This window comes from Cyclopterus lumpus, chromosome 25, assembly GCF_009769545.1.
Source record: "Cyclopterus lumpus isolate fCycLum1 chromosome 25, fCycLum1.pri, whole genome shotgun sequence".
Lineage (NCBI taxonomy): Eukaryota > Metazoa > Chordata > Actinopteri > Perciformes > Cyclopteridae > Cyclopterus > Cyclopterus lumpus.
The window spans coordinates 5451425-5468726 of record NC_046990.1 but is presented as its reverse complement, the minus strand read 5'-3'; the positions used below and the strand labels follow the sequence as shown (position 1 = coordinate 5468726).

Genomic DNA, 17302 nt, shown 5'->3' with positions numbered 1-17302 from the left:
CACAGCAACAAACATATATAAATAAAACAACATTCAATGGAGAGAAACACTGGCAGGTTTCCCTCAGCTGGATAAAAATGCTAACTTTATTACCTCAACTTCCCATGTTGGAGCATCTCTAAGCATCCCTTCAGGTGCTGACTGCTCTACAGCAACAGTACATTAAATAATACAACTTGGGCTGCCTCTGCATCTAATATTGAACGATTTTCTAAATGACGCTTATAATGAGGTCATGAAAAATGTTCCAAATATCACAAAATGGGTTGATTCATTGGAACCCTGGTGCACAAGGAATTGGCCTTGTTTGCCGTGGTTTTTCACATTCTTATGTAATCAGCACTTAGTAGCAATGCTGACGAGTAGAAGAGACAGCAACAAGTCATTCAGCCCTGACACAACACTTCCCCTTGAATTCAACAGGGAGACGGACGGAGCCGTCGAGTCAAACCTTAGCAGTCGGATACTTGTTGAAGACCCGGAACATGGCCATCTCTGCGGCGATGGTTTTTCCAGAGCCCGTTGGCGCCCCCAGCAGGACGTTGGTGTCGCTGTGATAGAGCGTGTGGAAGATCTGAGTCTGGATGGGGTTGAAGTGGGTGAACTTGTACAGGCTCTCGTACTCCCGGTTACCCAGAGCCGTCACCGGCAGCGGCTGCAGGTCCAGCAGCTCTGAGAGGGGAAGAGTAACAGGAGAAGATGAATCCGGATTCTTATGGACTCACTGTGGCAGCAGAATTGATACGGTACAGAACAGGAAGTATGTTTAAAAACATTCACTGTTCCTTAAAATAAATAGTTATAGTAATGGAAAAAGCAGACTTTTACGCACATCAAAATGAGGATTTAAACTAAAAGGGTCAAACAATTTCTTTTCATTTCAGCAGTGTGAGAGCCGGAGATCTTTATATCTTCATATGAAAGGTTCTAAATACTAAGTGTGTATTATGGCTAATGCCTATATTCAAGCACTAAAAGCCGCACAATATCATTACACACAAAAACAGATTGTACACCATGTATAGGAAACACAGTGACTACAACGATGCAGCCAACGTTAAAGTGGCTGAGGAAACGTTGTATCCTGCACAATGATTCATGCACTTTCATGAAATGCAATTAAAGTGTGCTGCGGCACATGTGGACATGAGAATAACACACAGTTGTTCAAGTGTCAGCAAGTGCAGATCTAATCAAAGAAAACCAATACGCTTTCTTTCAGCTACTTCAGGTGAAATAAAAAAAAAAAAAGGTACAGCTAAGGAAGGATCTGAAAAGTCTGTCTGCTCCTTCAGGATGAGCCCGAGGTCACGTCATCAAACAGGTGTACGTCCACAGAGATGGTCGTGTGAGGGTTAAAAACACGGTGATAGGATTAAATGAGGGACATGAGGTACCCGTGTTTGTTTGGTTTTCAGACCCTTCTGGATTTAAGTTCATTATTTGTTTATCTCTTGTTGTATGTGCCACCATGTATGTCAAAAAATAGGCTTCAGAGTATTTTGGCATCAACTCGCTGTCTTTCCTCTCCTGTAAACAGGTTTCTACGGTCTGATGACTCACCCAGCAGTCAGAGACGTGTACAAAAGTAAATCAGTCAAATGAGACTAGCTCGTCACATCATTCATATTCAAACTGCACTCCACTGTTTGTGGATCAGAGCGGCTGACACATGTTTTCACTTCCAAAACATCCGGCTCTGTGCCACTCCGGCATGCTGAAAGATGAAAACCTCGTCCTCCTCCTCCAGATTCATCAACACACTGTACACCGTTCACTTCCGTTGCATTCAGACTTCAACACGTTGGCTACAGCGGAGCTTTCAGACACATCTTTTTTTCCCCCCAATCTGCATGTTCAAACCTGGTAATCCCAGTAACTGCACCACGACATGGATGATGCTTAATCACCTCCACCAAGGATGTTACATGTTTGTTTGTTTGTCAGCAGTATTACAAAGCTTGGTAGAAAAGGTGGAGCACGGGCTAAGGAAGAACCCATGATCAAGGGTCCAATACACAAGTTATGTTTTATTCCGTTATCGTTGAGTGAAAGGGCATTAGTGCCCATCTAGTTCTCTACGGGTTCATCTCTAGGACCGACTGTACCCTTTGATGACACACACCTCATTTCAACCCTTCATCTGAAAACACTTCTCTCCCAACGTCCACAGAAATGGAATGTGCCTGGATGACGTTCTTAGAAATGTTGTCAATAAAAAAATAATAAATATACACATATATATATATATATATATATATATATATATATATATATATATATATATATATATATATATATAATGTAATGCATATACCAAGGCATTATATGTTCTTGATGTGTTTATGCTGTGATTGACTCTCACTGAGGGGACATGTTGTCAGCAATAATAAGCTGCTTCCTTTCTTACAGTCTGGAGGAGTGAATGAGTAGAGTATGGGAGGATTAGATGCTTTTCTTCTCCAGTCCACACAGGCTTTAGACGTCTCTGTGCAGCTTCCAAACAGTCAAGTCATTATGTGGTGGTGAGCTGCTGTTTCAAGCTGACTGTAAGTTACAGTCGCTGATTTTAGGCAAAGTATCCTTCGGCTTAGGCCAGTAATAGATCTCAGTGGAAGCTTCGGTTTCCTTCACTATATACAAAAAAAGCCTCATCCATCATTCATGTCTCTGCTAGTTTAGTCCGCAATTTATGGCCAATTTATACGATAGTACAAAAACGTCTCAAGTGACAAAGACGTCTGTTTCACATCCGTCTGTATTGACAATTCAGCAACAACACATGTTACTGTACCAACCAGAGTTTGTCCACACTCGTTTATAGAGACCTCTGTCCACGCTAAAAACACTGAATATCGACTTTCCGTCTTTTTCAGACAGATAAACAACATTATGATTGACAGGAGGGATGACCCTGAATCTATTCCATCTAATGAGCCGTCGCAAGGAAGTGAAGAGGAAATGTGGTCATGAAACAAATGATCATTCATCAATCATAACTAACAACATCGCTATTTCAAAATCCAAGAATAGCCCTGGATTTATGAATCAGATCACTGTTGTAAGAATGGAGCCCTATCAAAGCCAAATACGAACAGCAGGGCAAGAGTAGTCTGTTTATTTAATTAAACCCAAAGTGGCAGAAACGAGAACCTCAGGTCTGCCCTGTGAATCAGCTGCAACAGAGAGTCGGAGTGGTCGGGGATCAAACCCCCGGATCTCAACTTTATAGGCCGGCGTACACACTAATACTGATTTATCTGCAATTAGCTGCAGTAATATCGGCCAATACATTTGGCCCCTGCAGTGAGAATGCACTAATTTATTTATATATACTGTATATTTAAAAAAAAGAAATGTTTACAGATCAACTCTCGAGTGAATAAAAGTACTACATTTTAGTAAAGTTGCTGTATTTATACTCCAATATATTTCAGAGGGAAATATTTAGATTTGTATTTCCCCATATTTGACAGCTGTAGTTACTTCTTACTTTTCAGATTGTAACAAATAAAAAATATCCTGTAAAATAATTCTGTTTTCGCATTTGATTATTTGTTTGTGGCCCAAAAAGGTCCAATATTGCTGACAATGACATAATAATGTATCAGTCACAGGAGAAATTTCACTCCTTTGTTTTACTCTTCATACTTTAATTGCATTTAGCTGATAATACTTTAATACTTGAAGGCTTTTACTTGTAATGGATGTACTCAGTCTGCCTCTTAACAAGGGACGGCAGCAACTGGAATCTAACAGCTGGAGACTTCAACGTCCAGTCCACTGGTGGTACTGGAACTAGCAGACTCAGTATCAGTAAGTTGACTCAAAGCCCCATTGTCACATCATAAACGTGAGTGAGTGAGTGTGTGAGTGTGTGTGTACCCGTGAGTGAGTGAGTGTGTGTGTGTGTGTACCTGTGAGTGAGTGAGTGTGTGTGTGTGTGTGTGTGTACCCGTGAGTGAGTGAGTGTGTGAGTGTGTGTGTGTGTGTGTGTACCCGTGAGTGAGTGAGTGTGTGTGTGTACCCGTGTGTGAGTGAGTGTGTGTGTGTGTGTACCCGTGTGTGGGGGGTGTCTCTCGGGTAAGATGAGGTTCTGGAAGTTAATGATGCAGACGGCCTCTGCCCCGAGCCATCGGTCAGACACCACCTTGATGTAGTACTGGGAGGGCAGCGGCTCAAAGATGGGGATGGTGAACACTATGTGCTGGGGCTCTCCTGTTACCACCTGGAAGGAGGAACACACACATACGCACACACACACACACACTCACTCAAATGTACAGGAAACAAGAACACACATCAACCACATTGTCATCCGAGGTCCAAGACAGTAAAAGAACAAACCTGTTTCTTCTGAAGGAGGAAGTGCTCAGAGTGGTAGATGTGATCATTGATGGGATCCTCCACCCACAGCCACCATGGCTCGCCCACCGAGCCGTGGACCTGAATCCGTGAGGGAAAGAGCTCATCATTCTCACTCATTCAATTTTCCACATAATGAAATGGAACAGAACAGCCTTGCTAATATATATTATGTAAATACCATTGTCAACCTCATTTTATGAATTAGTGCTGAGGCTGTAGAGAATTGTTGTTCCAACTCGATGGTTATTTAAACTTATTTCTTGTGATAATATGCACCACAGCAAAACATCTGCAGTCGGACAAGTTTGAAGGCTTTTCTTTCTGATCCCGAACCCTGTGTTGTAAAAGTGTCAAACTAATGTTTATGTCCGATTAGCGGACCATAAACTATTATGGTTAATGTTGTGTTTTTTATGGAAATGTCCCAATCTAACAAACAGTAAACTTGGGCCTGGGTAATATTCCCGAATACTGATAGGTTTCCTTTCTCGTTACGAGTACCATTTAAAGGGGAATAACAGGGAATATTTGGAATATGGGGACATGTATTTTCAAAAGACAAAAACACTGCTAGTGAAAGCTTAAATAATCCATATCTTGTATTAATGTAAAGCAGGAAGCATAAACAACACTCACAGGGCTCTGACAGTATTTATCATAATGTGTCAGTGTGGTATGTGTCCTGGGTGCCAGCAGGGAGGCGGCTCGTGTGTCGGTACATGTGTCCCGGCTCTGCAGCCGGATCAGGGCTAAGCCGGCCGGTCTATCATTACCACTCTCCCATGATTGAAGCATGCATCGCTAATCGGACATAAACATTCATCTTCATATTCAGCCGCGCTACAATGAGCTTCCTATTCCGCTCAAACTCTGGACTAAGCTTCCCAAGATCCCCTCTGGCCCGTCTGCCCACTGAGGTGGGACATGCTGGCGAGGGCGAAGGCATCGCGGCTCTCAGGGACAGATGGAGATTCCATGCCTGTAGTAATAACAAGGTAGGGGGAGCAGATCTCCTTTCCTCCATTGTGGACATGTGACCATGACTACACTGGCTGTGTCCCTGAGTAGTTCTGGTGCTCAAGAGACAGGAGGAGACCAGCCCTCCCTCGACCTTCTGAAATCAATCTCTCTTATATATATGTTGTGTTCTTGTGTACCTTTTGGCTTTATACATTTGTTGTCTGAATTCTGCTTCATTTAAAAACACTTTCAAACGACTGGTACCTGGCATATTCAACTTGTCAGACTTCCCACAGTTTATTGACAAGTGAATATGACAATAAAGGACTAATACTGTGGGCGATATTCATGCATGGTCACACAATACAGCGTTTTTAGATTTTTTACTCGGCACCTCAAATGCCATCTGATGCCAATCTCCGTGATCGTCACTGTGGCTGCAGCTACTTGACAATATTCAAGGCCTCTTGACCTCATCTGACCCTCCGTGTGATGGGATGCCTCCATTCTAAAAGGTATGAATACTACGACTGCAATGGCCAGCTCTCCCCCGAATCACAAAACAGGGCCATCTAGATAGTTTGGGTTGAATGTGTTCACGTTTTGAGATGTTTGCCTACCATACAATGTACGAGAAAATAATCTCATTACGTGCATTAATGATTAAATTCATCATGAACGTCCCAGATACCCTGGATGATGCACCTCACTGTCAAAGGCCTTGGAGCTACTTTCTGCTGGACAGCCTGTTAACATCACATGTGACTATCACTCACATAGTGGACATGTTTTACTTTATAATTGATCTTATCCTATACGTCACCCATGTTTACCTGATCGCTCCAGCGAAAGTCAGGCGTGACGACGAGACGAACCCGTAGGACGGTGCGTGTGATTGGCTGAATGTTGGCCTCCATTGTGATGGAGGGGATCTGGTGGACACACTGTTTGACTGCGAGGCCAATGTTGACATGGTGCAGCATGTGACCTGGGAACAACATACCAGTTAGTTAATATGCGTTTCGTGTCATATTCAATCTGGTGCAATTCATACAGATTACAATAAACAAATCACAAATAAAGCCAATTTTACGTGGCCAGCCAAATTCAGCATTATGTATATTTCTATAGCACTAATTCCATGCAGCAACAAGAAAGAAGTGTCAGGCTCACCACTCTCGTTCTGAGTTTCTCTTCAAAATAAATCACTGCGGCGTTATTTATTTTTTTTTCAAACACTTCCTGCAGCTGCTTCACAATAAAGAGTGATTATACCCTCTGAGCCACTGATAGGCTTTTAATTTGAAGACATGTTAAAGACATGTTGGGTCAATTGTCGTATTTATACTTGATATTCGGTTGCTTTCTGTCAGTGTAGTTTAGAATCATTTATACAGTCAGTTTTTACCAATCTCATCCTTCCTCATTTCCTTCAGCTTGTCCACAGTGAGCTTCTTCTCCTCCAGGCGGTTTAGCACAACATGGCTTAGGTTGGGGAACTGGCGCAGAGGGTGGACAAAGCCCCACAGCCGCTTATCGATCATCTTACAGAGGGTGAGCAGTCGGTAGGTCATGGTCGGCCACCGCTTTCTCAGGGCAATCTCAAACAGAGCCCTGACGATCCGAGCAGCATTCTGTGAGAAAATAGGAGGAGGGGGGAAAAACTAAATCAACATCAATCCCACAAGTACATGTATTACTGCTGCAATGATAGACAGTCATAGTTTAACGGTAAACTTTGAAGCTGGGGGGAAACACATTGGGAATGGAGCACAAGTCACTGGAAGCAGCTGTAGGGAACACCATGCTGTATAATGGTGATTAATCATGTGTGATCAGGAGGAGGTCTGGCTGGGTTCACATGTCCAGGTTGGCCACAGCTGTGCACTGAGGGATTGCTAATGTCAGTTCTGGAAGAGAGGTCAGGTGGCAGTGTTGCATGCTGATACACTACTCAAGTGTGGTCAGGCTGTGATTGATTTGGTCAGGTGTTATTGTGATCTGATTGTCTTGTAGGGTCCGAATGCACTCTAGAGGGGGATTATTGGAATATGTACCAAACAAGGATCATGTTACTCCCTGTTCATACTTTTCTGATCCACATTAAAATACTGTCTCCTGTCGGGGCAAAAATCCTCACTTCTCCTCCTTTGACAGTAGCTTATGCAACTTCTTTGAATATACCATTTAAGGTTGCATGTGTTTGCATGTGTCTGTCTTAACTAGGACGGGGTTCAATGCAACTTCAGTACACCGATGATGACCAACATGTCCTGGGTTCATCTTCGTGGACACAGGCCAAATATTATCGATTATAGAGGGTCGGGGCGGTTGAGATAAAGAACTGTGATCATTACGTTGTTCACTAGATCAAACAGTTATTTGTCTACTAAGCTTTCGTAAACGTATAAAGGACGGAGATCTTGGAGCTAAACGTCCGCAGTAATTTCTGACAACCTCACTTGGAGGCTCAGAGATTCCTGTTCCATTCAGCTGAATGTTTCAGTACTTTGGTTCATGGTTGATTACTTGTAAACTTGTTCTGGTAATAAAGTGTTAAAAGACAATCGTGCTTAAAGTACTTTTCATTTCTCACAAGGTAACGGAACATTAATTTCCACCACATCTCCCACTGCAGAAACTACTGCCAGTGTACGACAAACACTTGGATCGAATTCCCACTGCCATTTTCGAAGATGAACTAGCCGAGCTTGTCCTTCATGATCTCATCATTAACGATACAAAAAACATATGTCGTATGTGGAGGTCTGGATCGTGGTCCATGCCTACTACTCATTATTCATATATTTCTGTCAATGTGTTGTCATTCTGTAATGCTGTTCATTCTGTACACATGACATCTATTGCTTCTGTCCATCCGGGGAGAGGGATCCTCCTCTGTTGCTCTCCTGAAGGTTTCTTCCCTTTTTTCCCTGTGAAAGTTTTTTTTCTATAATTTGGGGAGTTTTTCCGGATCCGATGTGAGGTCCTGGTACAGAGATGTCGTATGTGTACAGATTGTAAAGCCCTCTGAGGGCTTACATTTGCAATTTATGATATTGGGCTATACAAAATAAACTGAATTGAATTGAATTAACCTGGAGGAATGAGTTCCGCACCCTGTAAGGCCATGGAGCTGGGCACCTAAACGTGTAACCTGGTTCTATTACAAAAACTGATATCCAACACAGCATCAAAATGAACAAGAAGCATTAACCAGTAACTGCATAAAATGGACAGAATGAACCATGACGGTTTTATCGATTGATATATTTTGTAGTGTGTGTGTGTATGTGCAGCTTATTTGCCCTCACCTGTGCCACATACGACAGGTCTGAGATGAGTGAGAAGCTGTCCACCTCTCCTCGGCTGATGTACGTCTGAAGCAGAACATTGATCTTGCCATAGCCATTCTCCACCCCACCTGCAGCTGGCAGCTCACAGTAGTTACACAGCAACTGTTCCAGCTCCTCCATCTCCTCATCACGGACCTTCCAACACACATCAAAAACACGATGCACTATTCATATCGACATACTGTTGGCAGACCTTAAATATAGACTTCCGAAAGAATCAGTTTGCTTGGTGGGGGACTACAGGTTTACAATTACTTCATAACTTTTATTATGGAAGATCACTTATAGATGGAAATGTGTTAGTGAGATCTCAGTGCCTGACTGAAGCGCTGACAGCCGTTGTTGTAGCATATACATGATGTCCTCTCACCTTAAGCTGATCAAACTCTTCGGCCTTGGACACGATACTGAGGATGTCCGCTTCTGTCCGCTGAGAGTTGAACAGTTCATTGAAAGTCTACAAAGGAGGAGGGACAAGGAATATGAGGGGTTAATGGAGTTGTTTAGTCATTATGTCAGAGTGTTGCACATTTCCCCCGATGAACACACACCACATCGTTCGTTTGCAAGGTGACAGTGCTATAAGACATAAAACATATCTGCTTGCTGAGGCATTAAGCAAATATCGTTCTTCGATAGAAAGGAACAGGAAACACAAAATTGTGAATTTGTAACTAAACACATTTAAAATCTGTTTCTTGTCTTGCCAACAGCAAGATTTCTTGTGTTGGGCCCTGGGGTCCAGTTGAGAATCATGAAGTGATTCTACCTCTACGGTGTTTTATCTGATGTAGAAGTGATTCTATAGTGTATAGTGTTGTATCTGATGTAGAAGTAATTCTACCTCTATGGTGTTGTATCTGATGTAGAAGTGGCTAGCGGTCCTGCCCATGTCAGTGGAGGCATAGTAGCCGGTGCGCTCTTCAAAGCGGATCATCTTAGCCTTATCCAGCTTTCTGCCTGACTCCACCACAAGCTCCCTTCTGTACAGCAACAAGGACGGGTCCATCTAAAAAGGAGAACATGTTAATTACATTGTAGCATATGGGATTGAGACATTTTCACAAGCGGCTAAATCCCTCACATTCGAGTTTAGAATGATGTTGTATTAAAAATGTAATATAAATATATATTCATAGTTATACAATTTTTAGCATATCTTTTGTAATTGTTTTTTTGTCATCATAGTCAAAGAAATCCTGAGGGGACCCCTGCTGTCCTATGATCTTAGCTAGACAGACGGTATAGAACAGGTTACACTCCGGATCACCAACCTGATACGCCTTGTGGTTGATGCCGTAAGCCAGAGGGTTGGCCCTCATGCGAACATAAAGGTAAGTATAACTGAGCCACTTCACTGCCTCCTCCACGTTGGTGACCGTTCCAAGAGCAATCTGAATCCAGGAGAGAGAGAAGAGAGAAGACTCCTCACAAACAGCCACTCACATCAGGAGTCTCTGGCACCATCTAGTGGACACTCCAGGAAACAAACAGCCCCGTTGTGTTTCCGTCTGCTTTCTCCAACAACAGTGTCCGACTACAACTGCAACCTGCTTTAGGCCGCGACGCAGTTAAGACCCTCTCAGCTCAAACAGGCAATACACGGAACCCAAAAGAAACAGCTGCGTCTTGGTTGAAATTAATGTGCCTCTTTTATATCCCGGCCTACATTAGAAAGAGGATCAGTTGATCATCATTGCGTTTGTTATTATGGCAACAGCATAAGGATCATTTTTGTGATTTTTGTACTGACTGTCGTAAAACCTTCATCAGAGTATACCTGATATAATTCATAGGACACAACATGCAATAAACAATTTGCATGATAACTATGGCCCCTATTTTTCCACTATCCCTTTCTTCTATTTTCTTGCCTTTTTCTGTTTTTATTTTCACCCATTATTTTCTGTCCTTTGTATTTTCTGGGGTACATCGTTATCTTGCTCTGTAAAGACAACTCAATGATGTCATCTGTGATCTGATAAAGGCCTGATGGTGAAATACAACAGCAGATTTCTGTCCATTTCTACTAAATGGAACCACCAAAAAAGATAAAGATATGAGGCGACTCCTACTTTTTCACCTTAATTTGATTTTTTTGGGGGGGAAACTAAGACGCATGTTGATAGTGTAGAAAAAAAAAATAGCAGGGTTTAATATGTTGAATGCAAATATTTCCACCTAGATTACTAATTTAACAGTAATACATAAATAAGAAACATGTACATGTAATTAAGAATGTAATTGCAATGAACATTTTGATACCACATGTCTATATTACAGAGGCTAATGTGTTATTAGTTTTCCCCCAAAAAGATGATGTCATTTTGGTTAAATCAACATTTTACAGAATCGTTGTCCCTTCCTGATGCAGCAAAACGTCATTTACACACTAATCCTCTCCACAACTGCCATTATTTTTGTTCAAAGAGGAAGGAAAGCAGAATAGATTGTCAGAACGAAGACAACATTACTTCTAGTCCAAACAGGGCTGATGGACACTGACCTCAGCGTTGAGGTTGTCGGCCAGACGGTCCAGGAACTGACTCTCGATGGGGTTCTGCTGGGTGAGCAGGGTCAAGTAGTGGCTCAGCTTGTCGTGGGTGGTGATGATGGTGCCCTCACCGTACTTGTCAAACTGGGGGCGACCCGCGCGCCCGAAAATCTGCATGACGTCCAGGATGCCCAGATCCACTAGGGTACCGCGCTTGGCATCGTAGATCTGAGTGCCCTGTTAAACACACAATTAGATTTGATGTCGATACAGTGTAAGCAGATTCAGATAACAGAGTACCAACAATGAACATTTAAATATCATTTTGTAAATAGAAATGTCTATTAATATTCTGTAGCAGTACTTTCATTTAATAAAAGGATAAGTCTGCGAATGCGCTTTCTTTTGCTATTTTTCTCAACATCAATGATGTGATTCTACTAAAAAGTATTGTGTGTGTATCAAAGCCTTCTTCTTCACCATGTAGCAGCATTAAAACGCATCAGTGAGCCACACGGGTTGAATTTGTGTTTCAATATCATGCACACGCACACGCACACGCACACACACACACGCACACACATTGTAGTTTATTATCGTTCAATCCCACACACACTACTTCTTCCTTTTTGAGAAACGCTTGTTAAAGCCAGCTGTTTCAATAAAAATACACAGCCGGATATTTATGAGTTGTTTTCAAAGATTGATGTATTCAATAGAAATAAATGAATTTGGGTTTGTGAGCGTGTAAAAACTAAGGAGCCACTTTAAGGCCCCCAACTATTAAATGAATACTTTGCTTCAGTGGTGTGTGTGTGAGCAAACAACTTTGCAATACATTTAATTACTAGGAAGTAATTGGAGCCTGAAGGTCTGAGACCTCAGGGCAGCTGCTTGCTTTGCCTCGCTGGTTCCAGGCTTGTTTACAGGAATTACGAGCAAGAAAGGAAGACAGCCAGAGACCAGCCAAGACAACTAACATGCATGAAAGAAAGCAAAACAAAGAAAGTCAAATGGTACCTTGATGATGACTGCATGGGCCGGCAGGTTCACTCCCCAGGCGAGGGTGGCAGTACAGATCAGCACCTTAAGGTGGCCCTTGGAGAACATGCTCTCCATCAGGCTGCGGTCAGACCGCAGCATGCCAGCATGATGGATCCCGAAGCCTTCTGGGAACATCTCCTTCATCTGCTTGTTCCTGGAGCGCTGGATCTAAAGGAGGTGGTCAAGGAGGTTAGTTTAGTTTGGGGTCGGTCGTAGCTCATGGGGGAGAGTGGTCTTCCCGTAACCACAAGGTACCCACTTCGATCCCCGCTCTCCCCATGGTTCATGTTGAAGTGTCCTTGAGCGAGACACTGAACCCCCAGTTGCTCCCCAGGCGCTTCACTGTAGCCCACTGCTCCTTAAGAACTACGGATGGGTCAAAGGCAGAGAAGAATTTCCCCCACGGGGATCAATAAAAGTGTACATTTTTTCTTTCTATCTTTCTTTAAAAAGAGGAAAGAAAAGGGTTGGAGGGAAAGCGACTAGCACCGGGCCTTTGGATGTCTGGGGTGAGAAACACACACGCACACACGCACACATGCATACGCACACATACACAGTCGGATTGAGCTGTGTGTTGCTGACTGACAGTCGGGCTGTGACCTGGCCGGGCTCATCACAGGTCTTTATCTCTCTCTCTTTCTGGGCATCTAAATAGAGGTCAGCGGCCAGCGCTCCTCTGAACGGCAGAGAGAAAGCCCATTACTGCCAGCAGCTGTCTGCCTCCCACGGTGTTTGGGTTGCAATGCTGCTCTGGATTTGTATGCAAACCTTGTGGATGAAGGTGGAGGAGGAGACCTGAAAAAACTGACTGTGCAGCAGGTGTATTATTGACTGAAAATTAAGTCAAATGTGACAGAAGTAAATATTTTCTTCCATGAAATGATAAACAATGGGGAGTAAAAACAAATGGTAGAGTATTTTATTAAAATACTAAATTATTTCTATGGGAGAAGTTGCTGCTCACTTCAGTGTCAGGTAATGTCGACCTTACTTTTACATTTTCTGTTGCAATTACTCATAGCTAAATAACTACTTTACTGTGTGCATAAGAAATAATACATAACGTTTCTGAAATGCCATATAGGACAGACCTTCTTCATGTCAAAATCTGGATTCAAAATGTTGGTTTAATGCATTTGTGGTAAATATTAAAATGCCTTTGTTACCTGTCTGTTTGCATAAATACTCCTATCCCTAAGTTGTCTGAACTAAACTGAACTAAGCTAAGAGCGCTCTGCAGGTGCTTTCAGGGACAACATGTTCAAATGGTGGATGTTATTGATCCGATGTGAGGTCCTGGGACAGGGATGTCGTATGTGTACAGATTATAAAGACCTCTGAGGCAAATTTGTAAATTGTGATATTGGGCTATACAAAATAAACTGAATTGAATTGAATTATTTTTGGTCCGTTCCTGTTCAGCCTGAGCTTTTACAAACAAACCAAGAGGAATACACTTGTTCATTCGACAGTTTTGATGATTGTCATCCTGCATCATCACGAGCGGAAATCAAATTCTGATGACTGACGGAAGTTTCCACGGCTCTTTAATGCTCCTGATGTGTACATCCGTGTTCCAGTGATTAACAGCTGATTACAAGCATTATTACTAAAAAATAATTAGTATTAGACTGCAAATCAACCCCATGGGATATTGGTAGAGATAGAACGGTTCAAAAAAGGTCAGGCAGCACGCTGACACGTTCATGAGGCGTTCTAATGGAGCTTTTCATCTATTATTCACGTGCTACGACACATGGCATTACACAGATCGTCCATGAGAACAGAGTTCATGATCAGCACATGAAAAGTAGTTTGGCTTTTGAAATCATGCTAAAATCACATACCCGCCCTCCTAAATTCCTGAGGTTGGTGCGTTTGCTTTCCAAACAACAAACAAACAAACAAACAAGCCGAAGGCCGAGACCAACCTTTACAGGCAGCCTGGGTTCAGTTTTTTTTGGTCTGCACCACGGTTTGATTGATAGCTTACACAACAGCCCAAACCAAACCAAACCAAACCGTACTAACCAGCCTGATAGAACCCAAACTTCATTGTTTTCTCCCCTTCTTTTTAAAAATGCATTCCTTTGTTTTACAATAAGATGTCCACCCACACTGCAACCCAAAAAAACGACTCATGAAGCCTGTAGATGGCCATAAAGGCTACGGCGACGATACCTCAAACATCAAACAATAGTCGACAATTATTTCTTTGTTCATACATATTTGAAACCTAATTATTACGCTTCTCTCTGGTCCACAGGTGCTATGGAAAAACCTGAAATGTGACTCATGTGTGTGTGGCCGGACGATGAGGCTGCGTAGTGATACCTTACAATACAATTGTTTGTGTTTACAGAAACACAAAGCAACAACGGGCATATGTGAAGTGAGTAGATGACGTCATCGTGTTTCACACGTTCACATAGATACACAGTAATCAGACCTGAACCTAAAACTCATGTGCACGTCTCCATGTGGAGAGGGGCCAAAACGAAGAGGAAAATCAATTTTCAAAAAAAACCCTGCAAACATGGCTTTTCTTTTTCTTTTTTTTTTTTTTTAAAAAGGCACACACCATTTTTCCCTCAATTTGACCAATTTCTTCTACATTACTGACTCCCACTGTTGGCCTGAGCAGGACAGAATCAGACCCTCTGCTCAGGCCAACATGTATGAGACGCCAGTGCTGATTCAAGGGCATGATCCCTCACTGGCTTCCCACCCATGATGACAGACCTTTTTGTTCGATGGGGCAAAGCATGAAGCCTGCTGATTGATTGAAGTGATTTTATAAGCTGAGGCTGAATGACTGCCTTTGAGGATGTATACATGTACGTATGACCCATCGCCGCCTCTCCGCCCTCTTTCTTGCCTTAGCGTGGCCACTCAGACCAGGTGTGTACCAAGACCTTTGGCGGTAGAGGTTAGACGACAACGCACAACCTTTAAAGGTTCACACGTGTAGATTCGTTGGCACCTTCTACACAAGTCTATATCCCTGCGCACCCAAATATCATGTGGCAGTGCATTTGTTTTGTTGGTACCCTTCCACTTCCAGTTCCATGCTTAGTGCAGTGATATATTCAGAAGGCAATCCCATACAAAAATACAACGGAACAAAAAACAATCCTACGTTGCTGTCTAAAGCCCTCTTCGTCCTGAAAACCAGAGCAAACTGTGGCCTGGTGGGACTCCTCAGGGCCAGGTTGAGATCCGCAGGAGCCGGGGGAAGGTGGGTAATTGAAATGCTACGGCTGAGGCTTTGCTTTGAGGTGTCAGAGAGTGTTACAGCCGGGCTTCCAGCCCCTAATCTAAGGTGAGTTAGCGCTGATGTCTGCTGCGCCATGGCTGTATTTGAGATGGCAGTGACCTAAGCTCCTGATCAGGTCCCATTAGGCCCTGCCACTCGCTGCTGCGGAGCTCACTCTGTCCACAGACAGCCAGCTGCCAGCTCCACTCACCGTCTGTCGCTGCTGTAACGATGGAAAGAACATCAGCCGACGCCGGAGCCCAAATAAACTATTCAAGAGGCCGTAACACATCCTCAGGAGGACCGTCAAATAGAGGTAGGGGGGAAACTAACTGCTTTTACATTTCTCATCCCTGATCCTTTGAGTAGCAGTGTACACGCATTCTTAGAAATGTGGGAGCATCGGTATTATCATGCTGCAAACTACAGCTTCAAAGACGGGATTCCAAAGTGTAGAATCTCACCGAAAACGAGTCAGAGAAATACCAGAAGAGGAGGAGGCTTCTGTCTGACGGCCATGAGTACCTAAAGCGTTCATTTACGCTGATAAATGGCAGTATGGCTAATTGTTGATTTCATTTAGTGGCTCTTGACAGTCATAATGTTTTGGTGCTCAGAGAGGCTGGCTGTTAATGCAGGATAGGCAGGAGAGAGTGGGAGGATGAGCTTCCACTCTCATCCACTCTCCTCCACTTCTCCATCACGATCTGCCTCTCTCTCCTCACATTCCATTCTGTTTGAGCTCCATCGAAGGTAGAGATTGCCTAAAACATTGTCAGCAATGCAAAACTTAACATATTATTACAAAAATGTTCTATTGCAGTAGTAAATGAGCTTAATCGTAAGTGGGGAAATGTAATATAGCTCAACATAAAGATGAGATTACATTTTTTAAAAAGCCTCCTGTATTCAGGAGGTATCAGAGTGGGAGATGTAGTGCACTTCTTAAACCTTTGATACTTCACTAATGCTCCGAACAGATGAAATATATAACAGATCAACTTATTCAGTATTCAATTGGCTTTGATCATATTGCAGAAGACTGGATCTGCTGTGTTTCATGTGTAATTTTTAGTTTCCTGCAATACTCTTTACTGCGGTCCTTTCCCCCTGCTGAAGCACGATAAAACGGGTCCAGTCATTATTTGTAGAAATTCTCGTTATTATGAAACAATGCGACATGACTGGTTATCATTTGAGCCACACTAGGTGCTGCTGTGTCACTCTGCTCAAGATGATCTACTGCCGTTGAAGTCCAGGAACTGTGTGCAAACTGTCCCTCACAGTTCTTCTCTCCGCTCCGCCATCTTTATGTGCAGGACTATTATGGTTACATATCCTAAACCTGCAATTCTTGATGACAATGAATGCCTGTATTCAAATAAAATCAGAGATTTTGTGATGCTTCAAACGTTTTAATTGACTTGGACTTAAGGCATGTGCCTCGAGAGGTGTTTATCTTGTCCTTTTTGTATCAGGAAGGAGCTGTAAACTAGGTTTCTACTGGTTAGTACAGCAGAACATCTCTAAACAATGGTGAGAGGAGCCGTGGGAAAGTTGTATTCTGTGAATTAAGATTTGTCCTTTTGTCTAAACTTTAGACAAAGAAACAGCGGACATTCAAGTCAGCCGCTATGCTGATGATGAAATCTTCCAAAAGGAAAAATGGACATGCTGTGCACACTACCGAGACCAGAATACCAGAATAGTCAGACCGTTTCTCTTCTCCACTATTTTACAAAGCTTGTGTTTCTATTTAAGAAACACAGCCATTTTTATGATACGCGTGTTCGTCACTGTGTCATTCCTATTTTCCACCAG

At 42.8% G+C, this 17302-nt stretch overlaps 1 protein-coding gene across 5 annotated transcripts in view; it reads right to left on the bottom strand.

Moving 5' to 3' along the window:
* The window catches only part of ascc3 (activating signal cointegrator 1 complex subunit 3), a 131813-nt gene that overhangs the window by 28403 nt on the left and 86108 nt on the right, over positions 1-17302 (bottom strand). For all 5 annotated transcript variants that reach the window (XM_034528533.1, XM_034528538.1, XM_034528536.1 and 2 more), the window contains exons 15-25: positions 12199-12390; positions 11191-11415; positions 9959-10078; positions 9529-9693; positions 9055-9141; positions 8643-8819; positions 6737-6962; positions 6162-6316; positions 4348-4446; positions 4060-4228; positions 452-672 (exon numbers count right to left, since the gene is read on the bottom strand). In XM_034528533.1, the coding sequence (XP_034384424.1) occupies positions 452-672; positions 4060-4228; positions 4348-4446; positions 6162-6316; positions 6737-6962; positions 8643-8819; positions 9055-9141; positions 9529-9693; positions 9959-10078; positions 11191-11415; positions 12199-12390 (1836 nt within the window). The remainder of the gene's footprint in view (positions 1-451; positions 673-4059; positions 4229-4347; positions 4447-6161; positions 6317-6736; positions 6963-8642; positions 8820-9054; positions 9142-9528; positions 9694-9958; positions 10079-11190; positions 11416-12198; positions 12391-17302) is intronic.